Raw genomic sequence first — 19632 nt, forward strand, 5'->3', positions numbered from 1 at the left:
ATAAATATATGCGTGTAAAACTGAATCTTATACACATACAAACACAGTCTATCTATTCTCGCTATTAACAGTTTGCAGGATTGGGTAAGTTAATTTTTGTTTAAACTAACAATAGATTAAGTTAAAGTTAATGGCCTATTAATTTAGTTACGCTATAAGTTGCATTAACAAAAAAACTGACTCAGTTACATCAAGATTAAATTAATTTAAGTTAAATTAAAAGTTAATTTATAAAAACATTATTTATATTATATTAGAATGTCGTAATCTTTTGATTACTCTAAATAACAAAACAGTTACAAAATAATTACAATATGGATCGTCAAATAAATTTAATATTCTATTTGTAAATTAAGTTAATATATAATAGGGGAGACCGGGGCTAAGCCGACAACGGGGCAAAGAAATTTTGTTACTTATATGTATAGAAATGTATTTTTTCTTTCATTATTATAAAAAACTAATAATATGTAGCTGTAAAAATTAACGTAATCGCTTTAGAGCGATTAACTTTTAACTTTTAATAATAAGTGAAATAGAACCGTTACGATATACAATAAAATAAAAAAAAAACCATACGGTCCAAGCTTAGATCTTTGACAGCCTTATATTAATTTCCGTGTGTGTGTGTGTGTATATATATATATACATACATACATACATACATACATACATATATTTTTCTTTCCAAATTTATTTAACTGCGCGCCGATTTCTTCTCGTACTTGAAACACAGTTATTGTTGGAAGTAAAACTCTTCCCTCCCCGAAATTAAATCGACTCTATTTAATTAAGTAATAGATACAGTGGACGAAAGTAAGCTTACACCTCAGGGTATTAATGCCCTCGTTAACTGTAAGAATTTACGAAAAGTGTATCTTTTCCTGTAAGTGGTTTTTTTTTACATGTTACTGTATTATTTATCGAAAATGTGTTTGCTTCTTTTGCGAGCATCTTTGAAAAAGATTACATTAATTTCCCCTTTGTAATTAAAGTACTGTAATAATTATATGATTTTTGTTACAGAAGCCCAGACCCCGTCACTAATGAGAGCTTTTTTAGATTACTTTCCTCTTGTCAACATTTAGAGGAACTATATTTGTTCTGTAAAACAGTCTTAACTGATAAAAATTTCAAGTTACTAACGCAGTGCTTAACCTTGAAAAACTTGAGTTTTCAGAAGTGAAACTTGATACACATAAAAAATATTCCGATATTTTGAAACAATGTCAAAAACTGTAAGAATTTTCTCTTGTTCTGTAATATAAACAATCAATTTGTTAATCGATCGAAACAAAGATATCTGCATGTGTCCGGTCTATGTATTGCGCTGATAATTTGATTTGAATAATTGTTATTAAATATTTTAGTGCATATTATATAGTTTACTTTTTATTATAAATTTTTTAAAATTTTTATATTTTTATACTCATAAAAATATATTGGTAAATATTTTTGTAAAAATATCTTTGTAAAAATTAATTGGTTAATTAGTTTGTGTAAAAAAAGTTAATGTCTATAATAAAAACGAAATGTTTAAATTTATTTATATTTATTTATAATTTTGTTATTTTCGAAAACTTCTTTCTCCTTCTTCGTTTCCATAATTTGACTTTTGGGCAATGATGACATATTTTCGCTTGGAATAGTTGTTCGACGAAATATTGCAAAAACTACATTTAATAACATCATAAGATAAATTCTTGGTATTTTTTTCGCAACCACATGTCTCTTTCAAGAATTTGTTTACGAATAGATCTTATGTGATACTTTTTCTAGCCACAGTGTTCTAAACAGCTTTCTGTGAAGTTTGTTGTAAAAATTTATCAAGAGACACGGTAGTGTCTCGCGCCAAGTACACGCGGAGCGAGACCGACCGTGACTCTTTTACGCGATTTATATATATACTAGATTTTTGCTGTCGATAATTTTCGAAGCTGAAAGGCGATTTCGATTAAATTCCGATTAATTTAATCGGCGAGATTGTTTACAGCACAATTTCTAGCTATATAGCGTGTTCGACTTATTATGTCCAGGCCGATATCTCGGAAACTATCAAAACTAGATGCATGGAGGCAAGTTATTTTTATGTTATAAAACAAACAAATACCGTTGTTAGACACAAAGAAACTTATTTAATAAATTATTAATATTGTTTAGAAGACACTAACAAAATTATATGTGTATACTTTTTCTCAAGTTTATTTATAAATTATCAAGTCTCTCGTATTACTCGTAAATTATTAAAGCAGATGATATTGTTAAAGCAGCTAATAAGTATCTATAGATGGACCACTAGTGATCCAAATATAAGAACCGTCGATCTAATTTCCTTTTCAATTATTACTTCACCTCCAAAGAATCTCTGCTTCCTCCTTCAACTCCGTGAGTCGATGGTACATATACATACACTGAATTATTGTAATAGAAAAAAAAGAAAGAAAAAACAGAAGACAACCAAAGAACTAGCCGTTGATGTTTTGCGCAAAGTATATTTAAGTCTCGAATTAAGTATTCCAGGACAAATTAAAATATTAATGTCGTATAAGAACTCGTGTCAAATGGCCGAAGATAGTATAGAATATGTGAATTAGAATTGAATAAAATAACACGTGTTGCTTAAAAAATGCGCTTATTTATTTATAATTTCAATACGTACTATCCTCTATACACACACATACATATATATGTAAACTTATTTTTACATTAAAAACTATACAGTTTAGAACAAATTTATGACGATCTTATACTATAGTTCTATATCATACTTAAACTCTATATATTGATACTTTATAAAGAAAGAAAAAAAAATAAAAGACAGCTGAAGAACTAGCCGTTGATGTTTTGCACAAAGTATATTTAAGTCTCGATTTAAGTATTCCAGGACAACTTAAAATATTGATGTCATAAAAACTCGTGTTAAATGGCCGAAGACAATATATAAAATGTAAATTAGAATTGACTTTACACTATATACCATATACTATACTTATATGTATACATGTATATACTATTTCTCCTACTTATCTAAAAAATATTAAATATAAATAGTTGTATAAACAGTATTTATATCTATATATATACACATATAATAGTATATAGTGAAATCAAATCCAGTAGTTACTCCCACTGTAGGATTTGTTCCCACCGATTTCGATTTTTTTTATTGATTTCTTCCAACCGCTGACAAGAAGAAAATAATTTGAAAATGGTAGGCTTATTGACTAAACCTCTGCGTTCTCCATCGATTCTGCAACAAAAGCCATGTATATTATTATTTAGATGCTTAGCATCAAAAATTAAATTGAAATGATTTAATTAGGGTGAGGGAGGGGACTTTACTCTAATCACAGCTGTGTTGCAAGTCTGACAATTAGTCGGCGCGATAGTTATTATGATTGGAAAATATCTATTTAAATTAAAAAGAAAATTAAAAATAATTTAACGCGAACATCTTGTTGCGGCTCTGCGATCTTTCGTTATATATATTTGATTTCTAATCATTTGAGCTTATCACGATTATTATATTATTATTACAATTTTTCAATCACAAAGAGAGAAATAACATATAACATTTTATGATGCTTGCAAGAGATGTAAATATATACAAATTTCGATAAAGAATATGATAATATATGATAATATAGGGTAAGTCCGGGAAAGATGCCAGTTAAGAATTATCATAGATATTACAGTTAAGATTTATTATAGAAATATGAACAAACCGATAGTCATAATGGTTTCGGAATTTTTGTAAAATGATACTTAAACTTTTATTACATAACAGTGCTGAAAATAGCCACCCTAAGTTATCATTAAAATGCTGTAATTTGATTATATGTTTATCCCAAAATGCAAAATTGGCATTTTATCCTAATGACGAGGAGAAGATGCTACCTCTAACTCTTCACACACTGTCATAGAAGAAATGGCTATTCGGGTTATGAGACAGCCATTTCACGTGGTTTCAAAATATGTTAAATGAGTCGATCCACTTTCAATGAAAAGAAATGATAAAAAATCTTAACAAAGATAAGAGTAAAATATTATAAGAAGTCTACTCATCACTTGATTTGAAAAAGTCTTTTTAGATTTTTCCGATTTAACACGATAAAATTGGAAAAGCTTGCATGTTTCACTCACTGTATAAATAATCTCACGTTAACAACTAGAAAACATTGCAATCTATCGAATAATAAACGAAATATTATTTCAACAAAGTAGCATGTTCGACTTACTGGCATTTTCTCCCGCGACTTACCCTATATTTTAATAGAAAATGTAGCACACACTTACATCCACCAAATCTTAAGGTTTCGTAAATTTTTTAATTTTGTGAGGGCATCAATTCCTCGCGGTGTAACAGGACCGCGGGATAAATTTAATTTTTCCACTTCTGGACACGAATTTTTTAATTCCATTAGAATAGCCTCTAGACATTCTGGTCTAGACCACCAAAACATAGGGCCACCCAAATTTAAGTTACGTATCCCGTGATTCCTCTGCAGTATTTTGCAAAGAGTTTCAACTTCTATAAACGTGAACTTTAGGTTTAAATCTTCCAAACAGTCTAGATTTTCGAGATGCAAAAATCCTTCGTTTAGGTGATCACAATCCATAAGAGCACTAAGATCCAATACTAAAAAGAAAAAAAAATATATATATGTATTAGTTATATATAATTTATTTGTAATCCTAACATTCATATTTAATTTATAAACTTACCTTTCAATTTTTTGCATACTTTTGAAATTTTTTCTAGGACAGAGTCATCAACAAATGGGCAGTTACTTAATCGTAAATGCGTTAAACGACTGCCACAATTATCAAGAAATTTTACGAAAGTTTCAACAGAAATGTCGCTTGATTTTAGATCCAATTGTTTCAAAAAATGACATCTGGATTCAAAGTAAGGTATAATACTATTATAAGTATTAATACGGGTCGATTTAATGGGTCGTAAATTTCTTAATTTTAAACATTCAAACAGAGCAGGGTCCCTTGTCAAGTTATTGAAGCATTTATTTACTCTGCCCATACGGCATAACGACGTCACATCTAAGTTTGTTAATATTTTCAGTAATATGTCATCCTGCAAAAGATAAAATATAAAACTTTAATTCATGAAATTATAACATTATAATAAATATTATTACGAGAAATAGACTTCTTTTAATATTTTAAACTTACAGGAAGATAATCAAAATTGCCATACGATTGCTCCTTGGATTTGTCGGATACATTTTTATAATCAGATGTTAAGTTGTACATAATGTCCTGATGATAAGAACGTTCGCAGTTGTTGTCTAATAGATCAATTAATCTCTGTTGATTATTCGGAATAATCATTTTTTTTGTCCCAATTAATTGGACGGCATCTAGCTGTGTGCTGTAGTCCCATAAGCTGTTCATAAATTTTAATCTAATTATCTTGGTTCTAAAGTTGAAAGACTGTAACGGCGGTGAAAATATTCGCGATGTCGAAGGTACAATCTGACGCCGGCGCGGTTTAGCGGTCCATAACTGAAACCACCGTCCATCAAAATCTTGCGCCCAAACTTCAGTTACGTAGCCAGGATTATAAACTTCATATATAGAGATTCTGAGTGGATATACAGCCTCCTCAAACTCGAGATCTTTAAAATAAAACAGTTAATTATGATCTTTTCACAAACGTATATCTTTTTTAACAATGTATTATTTATCAATTCAAATATGTTACGTACCAATATAGTTACAGTGCATAGTGCAATCATTTTGTGGTTCACTGGCTATATGAGTTTTTTTCTGCCATGAAGACGTTGATGAAACATCATAACCATTAGTTTGCTGTATTAAAAAGAAAAATGTATAAAAAGTGGAGAATATCAAAATTTTGTAACATAAAGTTAGATTACGATTACTTTCTACAAAACAATAATGGATAATATCAGGAGATATATATATATATATATATATATATATATATATATACCATGACAAACGCTGGTGGAAATTCTCCATAGTTTGGATACTTGTGAGGTGGTCCAATTATCGCATCTTCTGTATCCAGTATGCTTCCAGTGTTTGTACCGCCATACTCTACAGCAATGCAATTGCTCCTTTTCGCGAATTGGTAAAGGATCTCATAATTCTCTTCTTCCACTGCTTTGTTGACTTTATTTACGTAGGGATGTGTGCAATCAACATTAATCTCGTAATATCTCAACATCTCGTAATATAGTCGAGAATCTCGTCGAGAATAGGATGTTATATTCTGTTCCTGAAAAAAAAGATGAAAGATATGGGCTGCGTTCTGATATTTACTGCCAGTTCTGAAAATCTACATATATGTATAGTTTCCGTCATGTACACTATGTGTAATAATCTTTGAGCTTCTTTTAGCATATGTTAAAATGTCATATTATATAATATATATCATATATCTATATATTGTAATTATCCTACAAAGATTATATCTAATTATAAATCTATCTCCTTGCTTTCATGCTATAAATACTGATAATGATCAGAAATAATCAACAGAAATCATCAAAAATAGGTCATCAAAAATAAGTGACGAGCGGTGATCATCCCACGAATGACGAGGATTATATAGCCTCCTCTGGGTTCCCGCTGAGAATACCAGTATTCTCTTGTTGCTCGAGACAGACGGTGCTCCTTACGAATGGGGAAGGATGACAATATCTCCATCCTTTGTGGCGGGAACCCAGAGGAGGCTATATAATCCTCGTCATTCGTGGGATGGTCACCGCTCGTCACTTAATATTACCATAGATTTTATGCTGAAGATGGTCCAAAAAGGGACCGCAACGTTCGAACATTAAATACAGAATAAATATATCTTTTGCATCGTGAACAGCGAATGGCTTTTAATTAGCCCGGTTTCCTTCCGATTGGATTTCGGCAACAGAGCCTTAACTCAACGATTGTATTTTAAGTTTCAAAACTTTTTGTTAATTTTTTTTATTTTTAAATTGTTTAAACAATACTAATTATTTAAATAACAAAAAACCATGCTAAAACTGTTAACGGTAATCCTTTCTAACATAGAAAACATTTTGAGTTGTTTGATATACATGTGTGGCGATTATATCGTCATATAACCGCCGAAACAGCTCGAATCGAAAATAAGAGGTAGCGAAGTAAATAGGAAAAGACGTTAGATTGGGAAAACAGAAACATAGGTAACAATAAGCGGGAACGTACAGGCAAGACATAAACAATAATCAATAACATGAAATTGATTAAAGCATGACGAGCGACTCCTCGAAGGACATGAAGTCCAGAGAGGAGAGAACGACAGCGAGATTTCGGGGACAGAGAGGTAGACATTCGGCATCGTGACTCGCTAGCATACGGACGTATCCGCGGAATTGTACATACGCTGAAACTTGTGGGATTAAAGACTATATTAAGATACGAACTCGAATAGATTACTTGCATTCTCGACCTATCCCCAAAGTGGTGACCCCGACGTGATTGCGATTTGACATTTTTATTTTTTTTGACGAGCGAGTCCAGCCGAATCCGTATACACTATACATATAATTATTATAAGTAAATTCGCGTGTGGAGTGTAATGGTGAACACGCGCGATGGAGCCGAGACGGCAGCGGCGCAGCAAGCCGTAGATCAGCAGCCGAGACTTCCGTTGGCGCAGCAACAACCGTTGCAACCGAGGATGGCGGAGCAGCAACACGGCCTCCTGGTGCCCGGCCCCGAGGTGAGCCGAGTAGGCATGCGAATGCCCGAGTTTACGCCGGCGGATCCTGAGCTGTGGTTTAGTATCGTCGACAGCTATCGGCCCGCGATATACAATGGAAGTGCACGACATTATAATAAATCCGCCCGCGGAACGAGCGTATGAGACATTAAAAGCCGAATTGATTAAGCGACTTTGCTTGTCGCAGGAGCATAAGACTCGTAGGCTCCTCGAGCATGAAGAAATCGGCGATAGAAAGCCGTCGCAATTTTTGAGACACCTCCGTGGTCTCGCCGGAAACGTGGTCGGTGACAAAGTGTTGCGTACGGTTTGGCTCAGTCGTTTACCGGCATACATTCAGCCGCACTTAGTGACGCGTACCGCGGATACAAGTGAACAATTGGCCGATATCGCGGATGCGATTGTAGAGGCAACTCGGGCGCCGGCGTTCCAGCAGAGACGGCGAGGTCCACAGCGCTCACGGGCCAGAGCACAAACGACTGACTTGGCTTCGGCAGATGCGAAGTTAGAATTGCGATTTGCGCAACTACGACTGGCGATGCAGCAGGAGATGACGGAGCAGTTATCGGCGATTTGCAGATCTATTGAGGCAATTGGCGAGGTGCGATCTCGCGAGGATCGCGACGACGATCGACGTCGCTCGCGCCCGCGTTCGCGTTCGCGATCGCGCCCGCGTCCGCGGTCGTTTTCAAGAGATCGCGGGCACGAGTCAAACGGACTGTGCTATTACCATTGGCGATTCGGGCCAGACGCGACTAAATGCAGGCCGCCCTGCTCGGCGCAACGACAGGGAAACGCCGTGACCGGTCGTTAGTGGCGGCGAGCGATTCGGGATATCACACGCTTCGCCTTTTTGTGACAGACAATGTAACGAAGATGAATTTCTTGGTGGACACGGGCGCGAACCTCTGCGTGTATCCCCGGCGGATGATTCGCGGGCCACGACGGAGGTCGACCTACGAATTATCGGCAACTAACGGTACTACAATCTATACATACAGGACAGAGACATTAACTTTGAGTCTGGGACTGAGACGTGTGCTACCGTGGCGGTTTGTAATCGCGGATGTGTCGAGACCTATTATCGGTGCCGATTTCCTCGCGCATTACGGTCTTCTAGTGGATTTGCGAAACTCGCGTCTCGTGGATCAGGTGACGAACTTGACGGCGCTCGGGCGTTGCGTCCGCTGCGATGCACCCAGCGTGAAGACGGTCGCGGGAGAGACGCAGTACCTACCACAGGCTGCTGGAGCAGTATCCGGACATTACAAGGCCAGAAGGACGACCCAAGGAGACGAAGCATCTCACACGTCACCATATCGAGACGACGCCGGGACCACCCGTGGTATGCAAGCCGAGGAGGCTTGCGACGGATCGGTTGGCGGCCGCGAAGAGAGAGTTCCGGAGGATGGTAGAGTCGGAGTCGCGCGACCTTCTAAGAGTTGCTGGTCGGCGGCTTTGCACCTCGTGCCAAAGAGAGGAGAGGAATGGCGAGCCTGTGGAGATTATCGACCATTGAATGCGCGAACGAAGCCGGACTCTTACCCGGTGCGCCATATACAAGACTTCTCGCGGGAGCTGCGAGGGAAGAAGATTTTTACCATCATAGATCTTGTCCGGGCGTATCATCAGATCCCGGTAGCGGAGGAGGACATTCCAAAGACTGCGATTACCACGCCGTTCGGTATGTTTGAGTTCCCGTACATGTCATTCGGATTGCGCAATGCGGCGCAGACGTTCCAGCGCTTTATCGACGAGGTGCTGCGCGATTTTGACTTTTGTTACGCGTATCTCGACGACATCCTCGTCGCGTCGTCGTCCGAGGAGGAAACACGAAAGACACTTGCGGGCGCTGTTCGAACGGTTGCGGGAATACGGGATCGTGATAAATTCGGCGAAGTGTGTATTCGGTCGGCCGGAGGTAGAGTTCCTCGGGTATCTGGTGTCCGGTGAGGGAACGCGACCGCTGCCGGAGCGAGTTAGAGCGATCCAGAAATACGGGTTGCCGAAAACGGCCAAGGATCTGCGGAGATATCTCGGCATGATTAACTTTTACCGACGGTTTATACCGAAAGCCGCCGAGACCTTGGCGCCGTTGAACGACCTTCTCCACGGTAACGTTAGGGGAAAGGCGGCGATAGAGTGGACACTGCAAGCTCGACGGGCATTCGAGGCGTCCAAGGAGGGCTTGGCGCAGGCTACCCTCCTGGCGCATCCGAAAATCAACGCGGAGCTCGCGCTGTTTACCGACGCGTCCGATCATAGCGTCGGAGCGGCGATACAGCAGCGGGACAAGGACGGCTGGGATCCTTTAGCTTTCTTTTTAAAAAAACTAAGCTCGACAGAGACAAAGTACAGTGCGTTCGACAGGGAGCTGTTGGCCATATACCTCGCGATACGGTATTTCCGGTACATGCTGGAGGCGCGCATATTTACTGTGTATACTGACCATAAACCTTTGATTTTCGCATTTCGACAGAGACCCGAGAAGAGCACGTCACGCCAGTTTCGTCACTTAGATTTTATCGGGCAATTTACCACGGACATTAGACATGTGTCGGGAGAGGATAATGTCGTGGCAGACGCATTTTCCAGGGTGGAAGAACTCAGCTCACCCATGGATTATTTATTTAATGTATCTTTTATCTCATTGTTTGATATAGGTTATAGCGGTCTAACAATAAGTTACACAAAAGATCACACAGTGAATAAAAAGAATTAATTATCTACCGGAAATTTAACTCGAAACTGAATCAAAAAATTAATCAGTAAAATTAATTTCTATCGATTTTCATACTACTTACTGTTTAACAGCAAGGCAGTTTTGATTTTGTCCGTATAGAATGAAAAAATCATGAAAGAAAAGAAATGTTGGAACACGTGGTTAGCACATACTATTGCATACTATTTCTATAGGTCCACACAGTACTGTTATTTCGTGGACGTCGGGACCCCCCACCATCTGGCACGGACGCGTGCACACAGCAGCGAACAGCCGTGTACGTGTGCGGCGACTGTGTGCTCGGCGTTCGGCTGTGACCGGACATGGGTCTGTGCGTTGAATAATTTTCTTAAAATGTACTCACTCGTACGTATAAACGGTCGCCACTTCGTTTTAACTACGATTACGAAGAACGCTGATAGGCCCGGTTGACTTCCGGGAATACTTCCTCTCGATCCTCAGCTTCGTCGCACTTCCGCTGCGATAATGCGTTGTTCGTGTGAAAATCGATATATTTCCGAAAAATGTTCACTTCCGCATGTTAATAAGCTTGTAATTAAGCCTGCGGATAACGGTCGCGGCCGGATACTTTCCCTACTCGTCGGATGTCGAACGATTATTCACGGATCACTCAGATACGCGACGTGGACCCGATGACGGTTCGGCAGGAAAAGACCATCTAATTTCGATAATATATTATTAATCTTGTCGTACGGATCGCGGTCGTAGCCGGGAACGATTCCTCTTTGCCCGATGTAAAACACAATACACGATTCCGAGAGATTCCGAAAACGATGTGCACACGGCAAAGGTTCACGAGGAAAAGACCTCGCTTCCCTCCAAAACATCTCCCACCTCGGGCCCAGAGTTGCCATTTCCTGAGCCTGGTAGCATTCGGTCGCATGTAGAGGGGATGGAGTGGGGATGGCTCTCGTGAGTCACGTGACGGCCACATTATAAGTAATTTGTCGTGACGCACACAAGCCACGTACCGTGTACGTGTGCGCTCGTGGCTTCGGCCAACGTCGTGCGATTCGTGCGAATAGATCGAGACAGACATATGACTGTCTGTCTCTTTCTTTCCTTCGTGCCGCTCGAGCGCGGCGCTGACGATACGTTCAATAAAGAAAGAGTTAACGAAATCCACATTATAAGTAATTTGTTTTGAACAGTAAAAATATTTAGATATACATATTCTTTGTACATAATATATTTTTTATATACAGTATATAATAAAATTATAAAAATCCTAAAACAAAAAATAATGAAATGCCACTCTTGGCCAACGTGTACGTTTTGTTTAATGCCATATTAAATATATTTTAAAACATTTTTTAATAAAAATTTTGAAAACATTTCTTAATAAAAATGAAGTAATAATTTTTTAATAAGTAGAATAACTTTTTTTAAAATTAAGATCGATATTTATATCTCGTATTTATATTACATGTACAACGTACATGTTGTTGCTCGACGGAAACCGCGAGAAGGTGGTGGTCTCTTCCGTCATGAAGTTTAAACAATTGTTATTAATTAATAAAAAATTTAATTAGAAAATTTATAATTGTAACGCACACAAATTATTGCACACAAATATATTCAAACATAATATTAATACAATATATACAATACAATACAACATATTACAATATAATACAATATATTAAACAAACAATTGTTTATACTTCCTATTCACTGAGCTCTCCTAATATAAGATAAAAAGTTAAATTAAAAAAAAAAGAAAGTTATTGCAAATTGCCGCATATTGCACAATAACATGCACTTTCGTCACGCGGAACCGCACGCAACCATAATTTAAAAATCTCAATATCCAGCCATCCGTAATTAAAAACTGGCTTACTTATAATATATTTGTGTGCAATAATTTGTGTGCGTTACAATTATAAAATTTTCTAATTAAATTTTTTATTAATTAATAACAATTGTTTAAACTTCATGACGGAAGAGACCACCACCTTCTCGCGGTTTCCGTCGAGCAACAACATGTACGTTGTACATGTAATATAAATACGAGATATAAATATCGATCTTAATTTTAAAAAAAGTTATTCTACTTATTAAAAAATTATTACTTCATTTTTATTAAGAAATGTTTTCAAAATTTTTATTAAAAAATGTTTTTAAAATATATTTAATATGGCATTAAACAAAACGTACACGTTGGCCAAGAGTGGCATTTCATTATTTTTTGTTTTAGGATTTTTATAATTTTATTATATACTGTATATAAAAAATATATTATGTACAAAGAATATGTATATCTAAATATTTTTACTGTTCAAAACAAATTACTTATAATGTGGATTTCGTTAACTCTTTCTTTATTGAACGTATCGTCAGCGCCGCGCTCGAGCGGCACGAAGGAAAGAAAGAGACAGACAGTCATATGTCTGTCTCGATCTATTCGCACGAATCGCACGACGTTGGCCGAAGCCACGAGCGCACACGTACACGGTACGTGGCTTGTGTGCGTCACGGGCCGTCACGTGACTCACGAGAGCCATCCCCACTCCATCCCCTCTACATGCGACCGAATGCTACCAGGCTCAGGAAATGGCAACTCTGGGCCCGAGGTGGGAGATGTTTTGGAGGGAAGCGAGGTCTTTTCCTCGTGAACCTTTGCCGTGTGCACATCGTTTTCGGAATCTCTCGGAATCGTGTATTGTGTTTTACATCGGGCAAAGAGGAATCGTTCCCGGCTACGACCGCGATCCGTACGACAAGATTAATAATATATTATCGAAATTAGATGGTCTTTTCCTGCCGAACCGTCATCGGGTCCACGTCGCGTATCTGAGTGATCCGTGAATAATCGTTCGACATCCGACGAGTAGGGAAAGTATCCGGCCGCGACCGTTATCCGCAGGCTTAATTACAAGCTTATTAACATGCGGAAGTGAACATTTTTCGGAAATATATCGATTTTCACACGAACAACGCATTATCGCAGCGGAAGTGCGACGAAGCTGAGGATCGAGAGGAAGTATTCCCGGAAGTCAACCGGGCCTATCAGCGTTCTTCGTAATCGTAGTTAAAACGAAGTGGCGACCGTTATACGTACGAGTGAGTACATTTTAAGAAAATTATTCAACACACAGACCCATGTCCGGTCACAGCCGAACGCCGAGCACACAGTCGCCGCACACGTACACGGCTGTTCGCTGCTGTGTGCACGCGTCCGTGCCAGATGGTGGGGGGTCCCGACGTCCACGAAATAACAGTACTGTGTGGACCTATAGAAATAGTATGCAATAGTATGTGCTAACCACGTGTTCCAACATTTCTTTTCTTTCATGATTTTTTCATTCTATACGGACAAAATCAAAACTGCCTTGCTGTTAAACAGTAAGTAGTATGAAAATCGATAGAAATTAATTTACTGATTAATTTTTTGATTCAGTTTCGAGTTAAATTTCCGGTAGATAATTAATTCTTTTTATTCACTGTGTGATCTTTTGTGTAACTTATGTTAGACCGCTATAACCTATATCAAACAATGAGATAAAAGATACATTAAATAAATAATCCATGGGTGAGCTGAGTTCTTCCACCCTGGAAAATGCGTCTGCCACGACATTATCCTCTCCCGACACATGTCTAATGTCCGTGGTAAATTGCCCGATAAAATCTAAGTGACGAAACTGGCGTGACGTGCTCTTCTCGGGTCTCTGTCGAAATGCGAAAATCAAAGGTTTATGGTCAGTATACACAGTAAATATGCGCGCCTCCAGCATGTACCGGAAATACCGTATCGCGAGGTATATGGCCAACAGCTCCCTGTCGAACGCACTGTACTTTGTCTCTGTCGAGCTTAGTTTTTTTAAAAAGAAAGCTAAAGGATCCCAGCCGTCCTTGTCCCGCTGCTGTATCGCCGCTCCGACGCTATGATCGGACGCGTCGGTAAACAGCGCGAGCTCCGCGTTGATTTTCGGATGCGCCAGGAGGGTAGCCTGCGCCAAGCCCTCCTTGGACGCCTCGAATGCCCGTCGAGCTTGCAGTGTCCACTCTATCGCCGCCTTTCCCCTAACGTTACCGTGGAGAAGGTCGTTCAACGGCGCCAAGGTCTCGGCGGCTTTCGGTATAAACCGTCGGTAAAAGTTAATCATGCCGAGATATCTCCGCAGATCCTTGGCCGTTTTCGGCAACCCGTATTTCTGGATCGCTCTAACTCGCTCCGGCAGCGGTCGCGTTCCCTCACCGGACACCAGATACCCGAGGAACTCTACCTCCGGCCGACCGAATACACACTTCGCCGAATTTATCACGATCCCGTATTCCCGCAACCGTTCGAACAGCGCCCGCAAGTGTCTTTCGTGTTCCTCCTCGGACGACGACGCGACGAGGATGTCGTCGAGATACGCGTAACAAAAGTCAAAATCGCGCAGCACCTCGTCGATAAAGCGCTGGAACGTCTGCGCCGCATTGCGCAATCCGAATGACATGTACGGGAACTCAAACATACCGAACGGCGTGGTAATCGCAGTCTTTGGAATGTCCTCCTCCGCTACCGGGATCTGATGATACGCCCGGACAAGATCTATGATGGTAAAAATCTTCTTCCCTCGCAGCTCCCGCGAGAAGTCTTGTATATGGCGCACCGGGTAAGAGTCCGGCTTCGTTCGCGCATTCAATGGTCGATAATCTCCACAGGCTCGCCATTCCTCTCCTCTCTTTGGCACGAGGTGCAAAGCCGCCGACCAGCAACTCTTAGAAGGTCGCGCGACTCCGACTCTACCATCCTCCGGAACTCTCTCTTCGCGGCCGCCAACCGATCCGTCGCAAGCCTCCTCGGCTTGCATACCACGGGTGGTCCCGGCGTCGTCTCGATATGGTGACGTGTGAGATGCTTCGTCTCCTTGGGTCGTCCTTCTGGCCTTGTAATGTCCGGATACTGCTCCAGCAGCCTGTGGTAGGTACTGCGTCTCTCCCGCGACCGTCTTCACGCTGGGTGCATCGCAGCGGACGCAACGCCCGAGCGCCGTCAAGTTCGTCACCTGATCCACGAGACGCGAGTTTCGCAAATCCACTAGAAGACCGTAATGCGCGAGGAAATCGGCACCGATAATAGGTCTCGACACATCCGCGATTACAAACCGCCACGGTAGCACACGTCTCAGTCCCAGACTCAAAGTTAATGTCTCTGTCCTGTATGTATAGATTGTAGTACCGTTAGTTGCCGATAATTCGTAGGTCGACCTCCGTCGTGGCCCGCGAATCATCCGCCGGGGATACACGCAGAGGTTCGCGCCCGTGTCCACCAAGAAATTCATCTTCGTTACATTGTCTGTCACAAAAAGGCGAAGCGTGTGATATCCCGAATCGCTCGCCGCCACTAACGACCGGTCACGGCGTTTCCCTGTCGTTGCGCCGAGCAGGGCGGCCTGCATTTAGTCGCGTCTGGCCCGAATCGCCAATGGTAATAGCACAGTCCGTTTGACTCGTGCCCGCGATCTCTTGAAAACGACCGCGGACGCGGGCGCGATCGCGAACGCGAACGCGGGCGCGAGCGACGTCGATCGTCGTCGCGATCCTCGCGAGATCGCACCTCGCCAATTGCCTCAATAGATCTGCAAATCGCCGATAACTGCTCCGTCATCTCCTGCTGCATCGCCAGTCGTAGTTGCGCAAATCGCAATTCTAACTTCGCATCTGCCGAAGCCAAGTCAGTCGTTTGTGCTCTGGCCCGTGAGCGCTGTGGACCTCGCCGTCTCTGCTGGAACGCCGGCGCCCGAGTTGCCTCTACAATCGCATCCGCGATATCGGCCAATTGTTCACTTGTATCCGCGGTACGCGTCACTAAGTGCGGCTGAATGTATGCCGGTAAACGACTGAGCCAAACCGTACGCAACACTTTGTCACCGACCACGTTTCCGGCGAGACCACGGAGGTGTCTCAAAAATTGCGACGGCTTTCTATCGCCGATTTCTTCATGCTCGAGGAGCCTACGAGTCTTATGCTCCTGCGACAAGCAAAGTCGCTTAATCAATTCGGCTTTTAATGTCTCATACGCTCGTTCCGCGGGCGGATTTATTATAATGTCGTGCACTTCCATTGTATATCGCGGGCCGATAGCTGTCGACGATACTAAACCACAGCTCAGGATCCGCCGGCGTAAACTCGGGCATTCGCATGCCTACTCGGCTCACCTCGGGGCCGGGCACCAGGAGGCCGTGTTGCTGCTCCGCCATCCTCGGTTGCAACGGTTGTTGCTGCGCCAACGGAAGTCTCGGCTGCTGATCTACGGCTTGCTGCGCCGCTGCCGTCTCGGCTCCATCGCGCGTGTTCACCATTACACTCCACACGCGAATTTACTTATAATAATTATATGTATAGTGTATACGGATTCGGCTGGACTCGCTCGTCAAAAAAAATAAAAATGTCAAATCGCAATCACGTCGGGGTCACCACTTTGGGGATAGGTCGAGAATGCAAGTAATCTATTCGAGTTCGTATCTTAATATAGTCTTTAATCCCACAAGTTTCAGCGTATGTACAATTCCGCGGATACGTCCGTATGCTAGCGAGTCACGATGCCGAATGTCTACCTCTCTGTCCCCGAAATCTCGCTGTCGTTCTCTCCTCTCTGGACTTCATGTCCTTCGAGGAGTCGCTCGTCATGCTTTAATCAATTTCATGTTATTGATTATTGTTTATGTCTTGCCTGTACGTTCCCGCTTATTGTTACCTATGTTTCTGTTTTCCCAATCTAACGTCTTTTCCTATTTACTTCGCTACCTCTTATTTTCGATTCGAGCTGTTTCGGCGGTTATATGACGATATAATCGCCACACATGTATATCAAACAACTCAAAATGTTTTCTATGTTAGAAAGGATTACCGTTAACAGTTTTAGCATGGTTTTTTGTTATTTAAATAATTAGTATTGTTTAAACAATTTAAAAATAAAAAAAATTAACAAAAAGTTTGAAACTTAAAATACAATCGTTGAGTTAAGGCTCTGTTGCCGAAATCCAATCGGAAGGAAACCGGGCTAATTAAAAGCCATTCGCTGTTCACGATGCAAAAGATATATTTATTCTGTATTTAATGTTCGAACGTTGCGGTCCCTTTTTGGACCATCTTCAGCATAAAATCTATGGTAATATTAAGTGACGAGCGGTGACCATCCCACGAATGACGAGGATTATATAGCCTCCTCTGGGTTCCCGCCACAAAGGATGGAGATATTGTCATCCTTCCCCATTCGTAAGGAGCACCGTCTGTCTCGAGCAACAAGAGAATACTGGTATTCTCAGCGGGAACCAGAGGAGGCTATATAATCCTCGTCATTCGTGGGATGATCACCGCTCGTCACTTATTTTTGATGACCTATTTTTGATGATTTCTGTTGATTATTTCTGATCATTATCAGTATTTATAGCATGAAAGCAAGGAGATAGATTTATAATTAGATATAATCTTTGTAGGATAATTACAATATATAGATATATGATATATATTATATAATATGACATTTTAACATATGCTAAAAGAAGCTCAAAGATTATTACACATAGTGTACATGACGGAAACTATACATATATGTAGATTTTCAGAACTGGCAGTAAATATCAGAACGCAGCCCATATCTTTCATCTTTTTTTTCAGGAACAGAATATAACATCCTATTCTCGACGAGATTCTCGACTATATTACGAGATGTTGAGATATTACGAGATTAATGTTGATTGCACACATCCCTACGTAAATAAAGTCAACAAAGCAGTGGAAGAAGAGAATTATGAGATCCTTTACCAATTCGCGAAAAGGAGCAATTGCATTGCTGTAGAGTATGGCGGTACAAACACTGGAAGCATACTGGATACAGAAGATGCGATAATTGGACCACCTCACAAGTATCCAAACTATGGAGAATTTCCACCAGCGTTTGTCATGGTATATATATATATATATATATATATATATATATATATATCTCCTGATATTATCCATTATTGTTTTGTAGAAAGTAATCGTAATCTAACTTTATGTTACAAAATTTTGATATTCTCCACTTTTATACATTTTTCTTTTTAATACAGCAAACTAATGGTTATGATGTTTCATCAACGTCTTCATGGCAGAAAAAAACTCATATAGCCAGTGAACCACAAAATGATTGCACTATGCACTGTAACTATATTGGTACGTAACATATTTGAATTGATAAATAATACATTGTTAAAAAAGATATACGTTTGTGAAAAGATCATAATTAACTGTTTTATTTTAAAGATCTCGAGTTTGAGGAGGCTGTATATCCACTCAGAATCTCTATATATGAAGTTTATAATCCTGGCTACGTAACTGAAGTTTGGGCGCAAGATTTTGATGGACGGTGGTTTCAGTTATGGACCGCTAAACGCGCCGGCGTCAGATTGTACCTTCGACATCGCGAATATTTTCACCGCCGTTACAGTCTTTCAACTTTAGAACCAAGATAATTAGATTAAAATTTATGAACAGCTTATGGGACTACAGCACACAGCTAGATGCCGTCCAATTAATTGGGACAAAAAAAATGATTATTCCGAATAATCAACAGAGATTAATTGATCTATTAGACAACAACTGCGAACGTTCTTATCATCAGGACATTATGTACAACTTAACATCTGATTATAAAAATGTATCCGACAAATCCAAGGAGCAATCGTATGGCAATTTTGATTATCTTCCTGTAAGTTTAAAATATTAAAAGAAGTCTATTTCTCGTAATATTTATTATAATGTTATAATTTCATGAATTAAAGTTTTATATTTTATCTTTTGCAGGATGGACATATTACTGAAAATATTAACAAACTTAGATGTGACGTCGTTATGCCGTATGGGCAGAGTAAATAAATGCTTCAATAACTTGACAAGGGACCCTGCTCTGTTTGAATGTTTAAAATTAAGAAATTTACGACCCATTAAATCGACCCGTATTAATACTTATAATAGTATTATACCTTACTTTGAATCCAGATGTCATTTTTTGAAACAATTGGATCTAAAATCAAGCGACATTTCTGTTGAAACTTTCGTAAAATTTCTTGATAATTGTGGCAGTCGTTAACGCATTTACGATTAAGTAACTGCCCATTTGTTGATGACTCTGTCCAGAAAAAATTTCAAAAGTATGCAAAAAATTGAAAGGTAAGTTTATAAATTAAATATG

The 19632-nt window shown here is 39.8% G+C and overlaps 1 protein-coding gene, 1 long non-coding RNA gene and 2 pseudogenes across 2 annotated transcripts; 2 read left to right on the top strand and 2 right to left on the bottom strand.

Annotated features, from left to right (window-relative positions):
* Positions 1–2136: 2136 nt before the first annotated feature.
* Positions 2137–6256, bottom strand: LOC139769928 (F-box/LRR-repeat protein 4-like). Its single transcript, XM_071701466.1, has 6 exons — positions 5975–6256; positions 5727–5829; positions 5191–5636; positions 4726–5092; positions 4297–4639; positions 2137–3250 (listed from the first exon to the last, which is right to left on the bottom strand). The coding sequence occupies exons 1-6, from the start codon at positions 6209–6211 to the stop codon at positions 3121–3123; spliced, it is 1626 nt and encodes a 541-aa protein (XP_071557567.1). The 5' UTR covers positions 6212–6256; the 3' UTR covers positions 2137–3120.
* Positions 6257–7445: 1189 nt separating this feature from the next.
* Positions 7446–8540, top strand: LOC139769930 (uncharacterized; annotated as a pseudogene).
* Positions 8541–15801: 7261 nt separating this feature from the next.
* On the bottom strand, positions 15802–16896 carry LOC139769931 (uncharacterized; annotated as a pseudogene).
* A 1187-nt stretch (positions 16897–18083) lies between these two features.
* On the top strand, positions 18084–18818 carry LOC139769929 (uncharacterized). Its single transcript, XR_011717647.1, has 3 exons — positions 18084–18365; positions 18512–18614; positions 18705–18818. It is a non-coding gene; the product is annotated as an uncharacterized lncRNA (long non-coding RNA).
* The last annotated feature ends 814 nt before the right edge of the window (positions 18819–19632 follow it).

The sequence above is a fragment of the Temnothorax nylanderi genome, unplaced genomic scaffold (genome assembly GCF_030848795.1).
Source record: "Temnothorax nylanderi isolate EJ_2023f unplaced genomic scaffold, tnyl_v1.0 TNYL_tig0026_pilon, whole genome shotgun sequence".
NCBI lineage: Eukaryota > Metazoa > Arthropoda > Insecta > Hymenoptera > Formicidae > Temnothorax > Temnothorax nylanderi.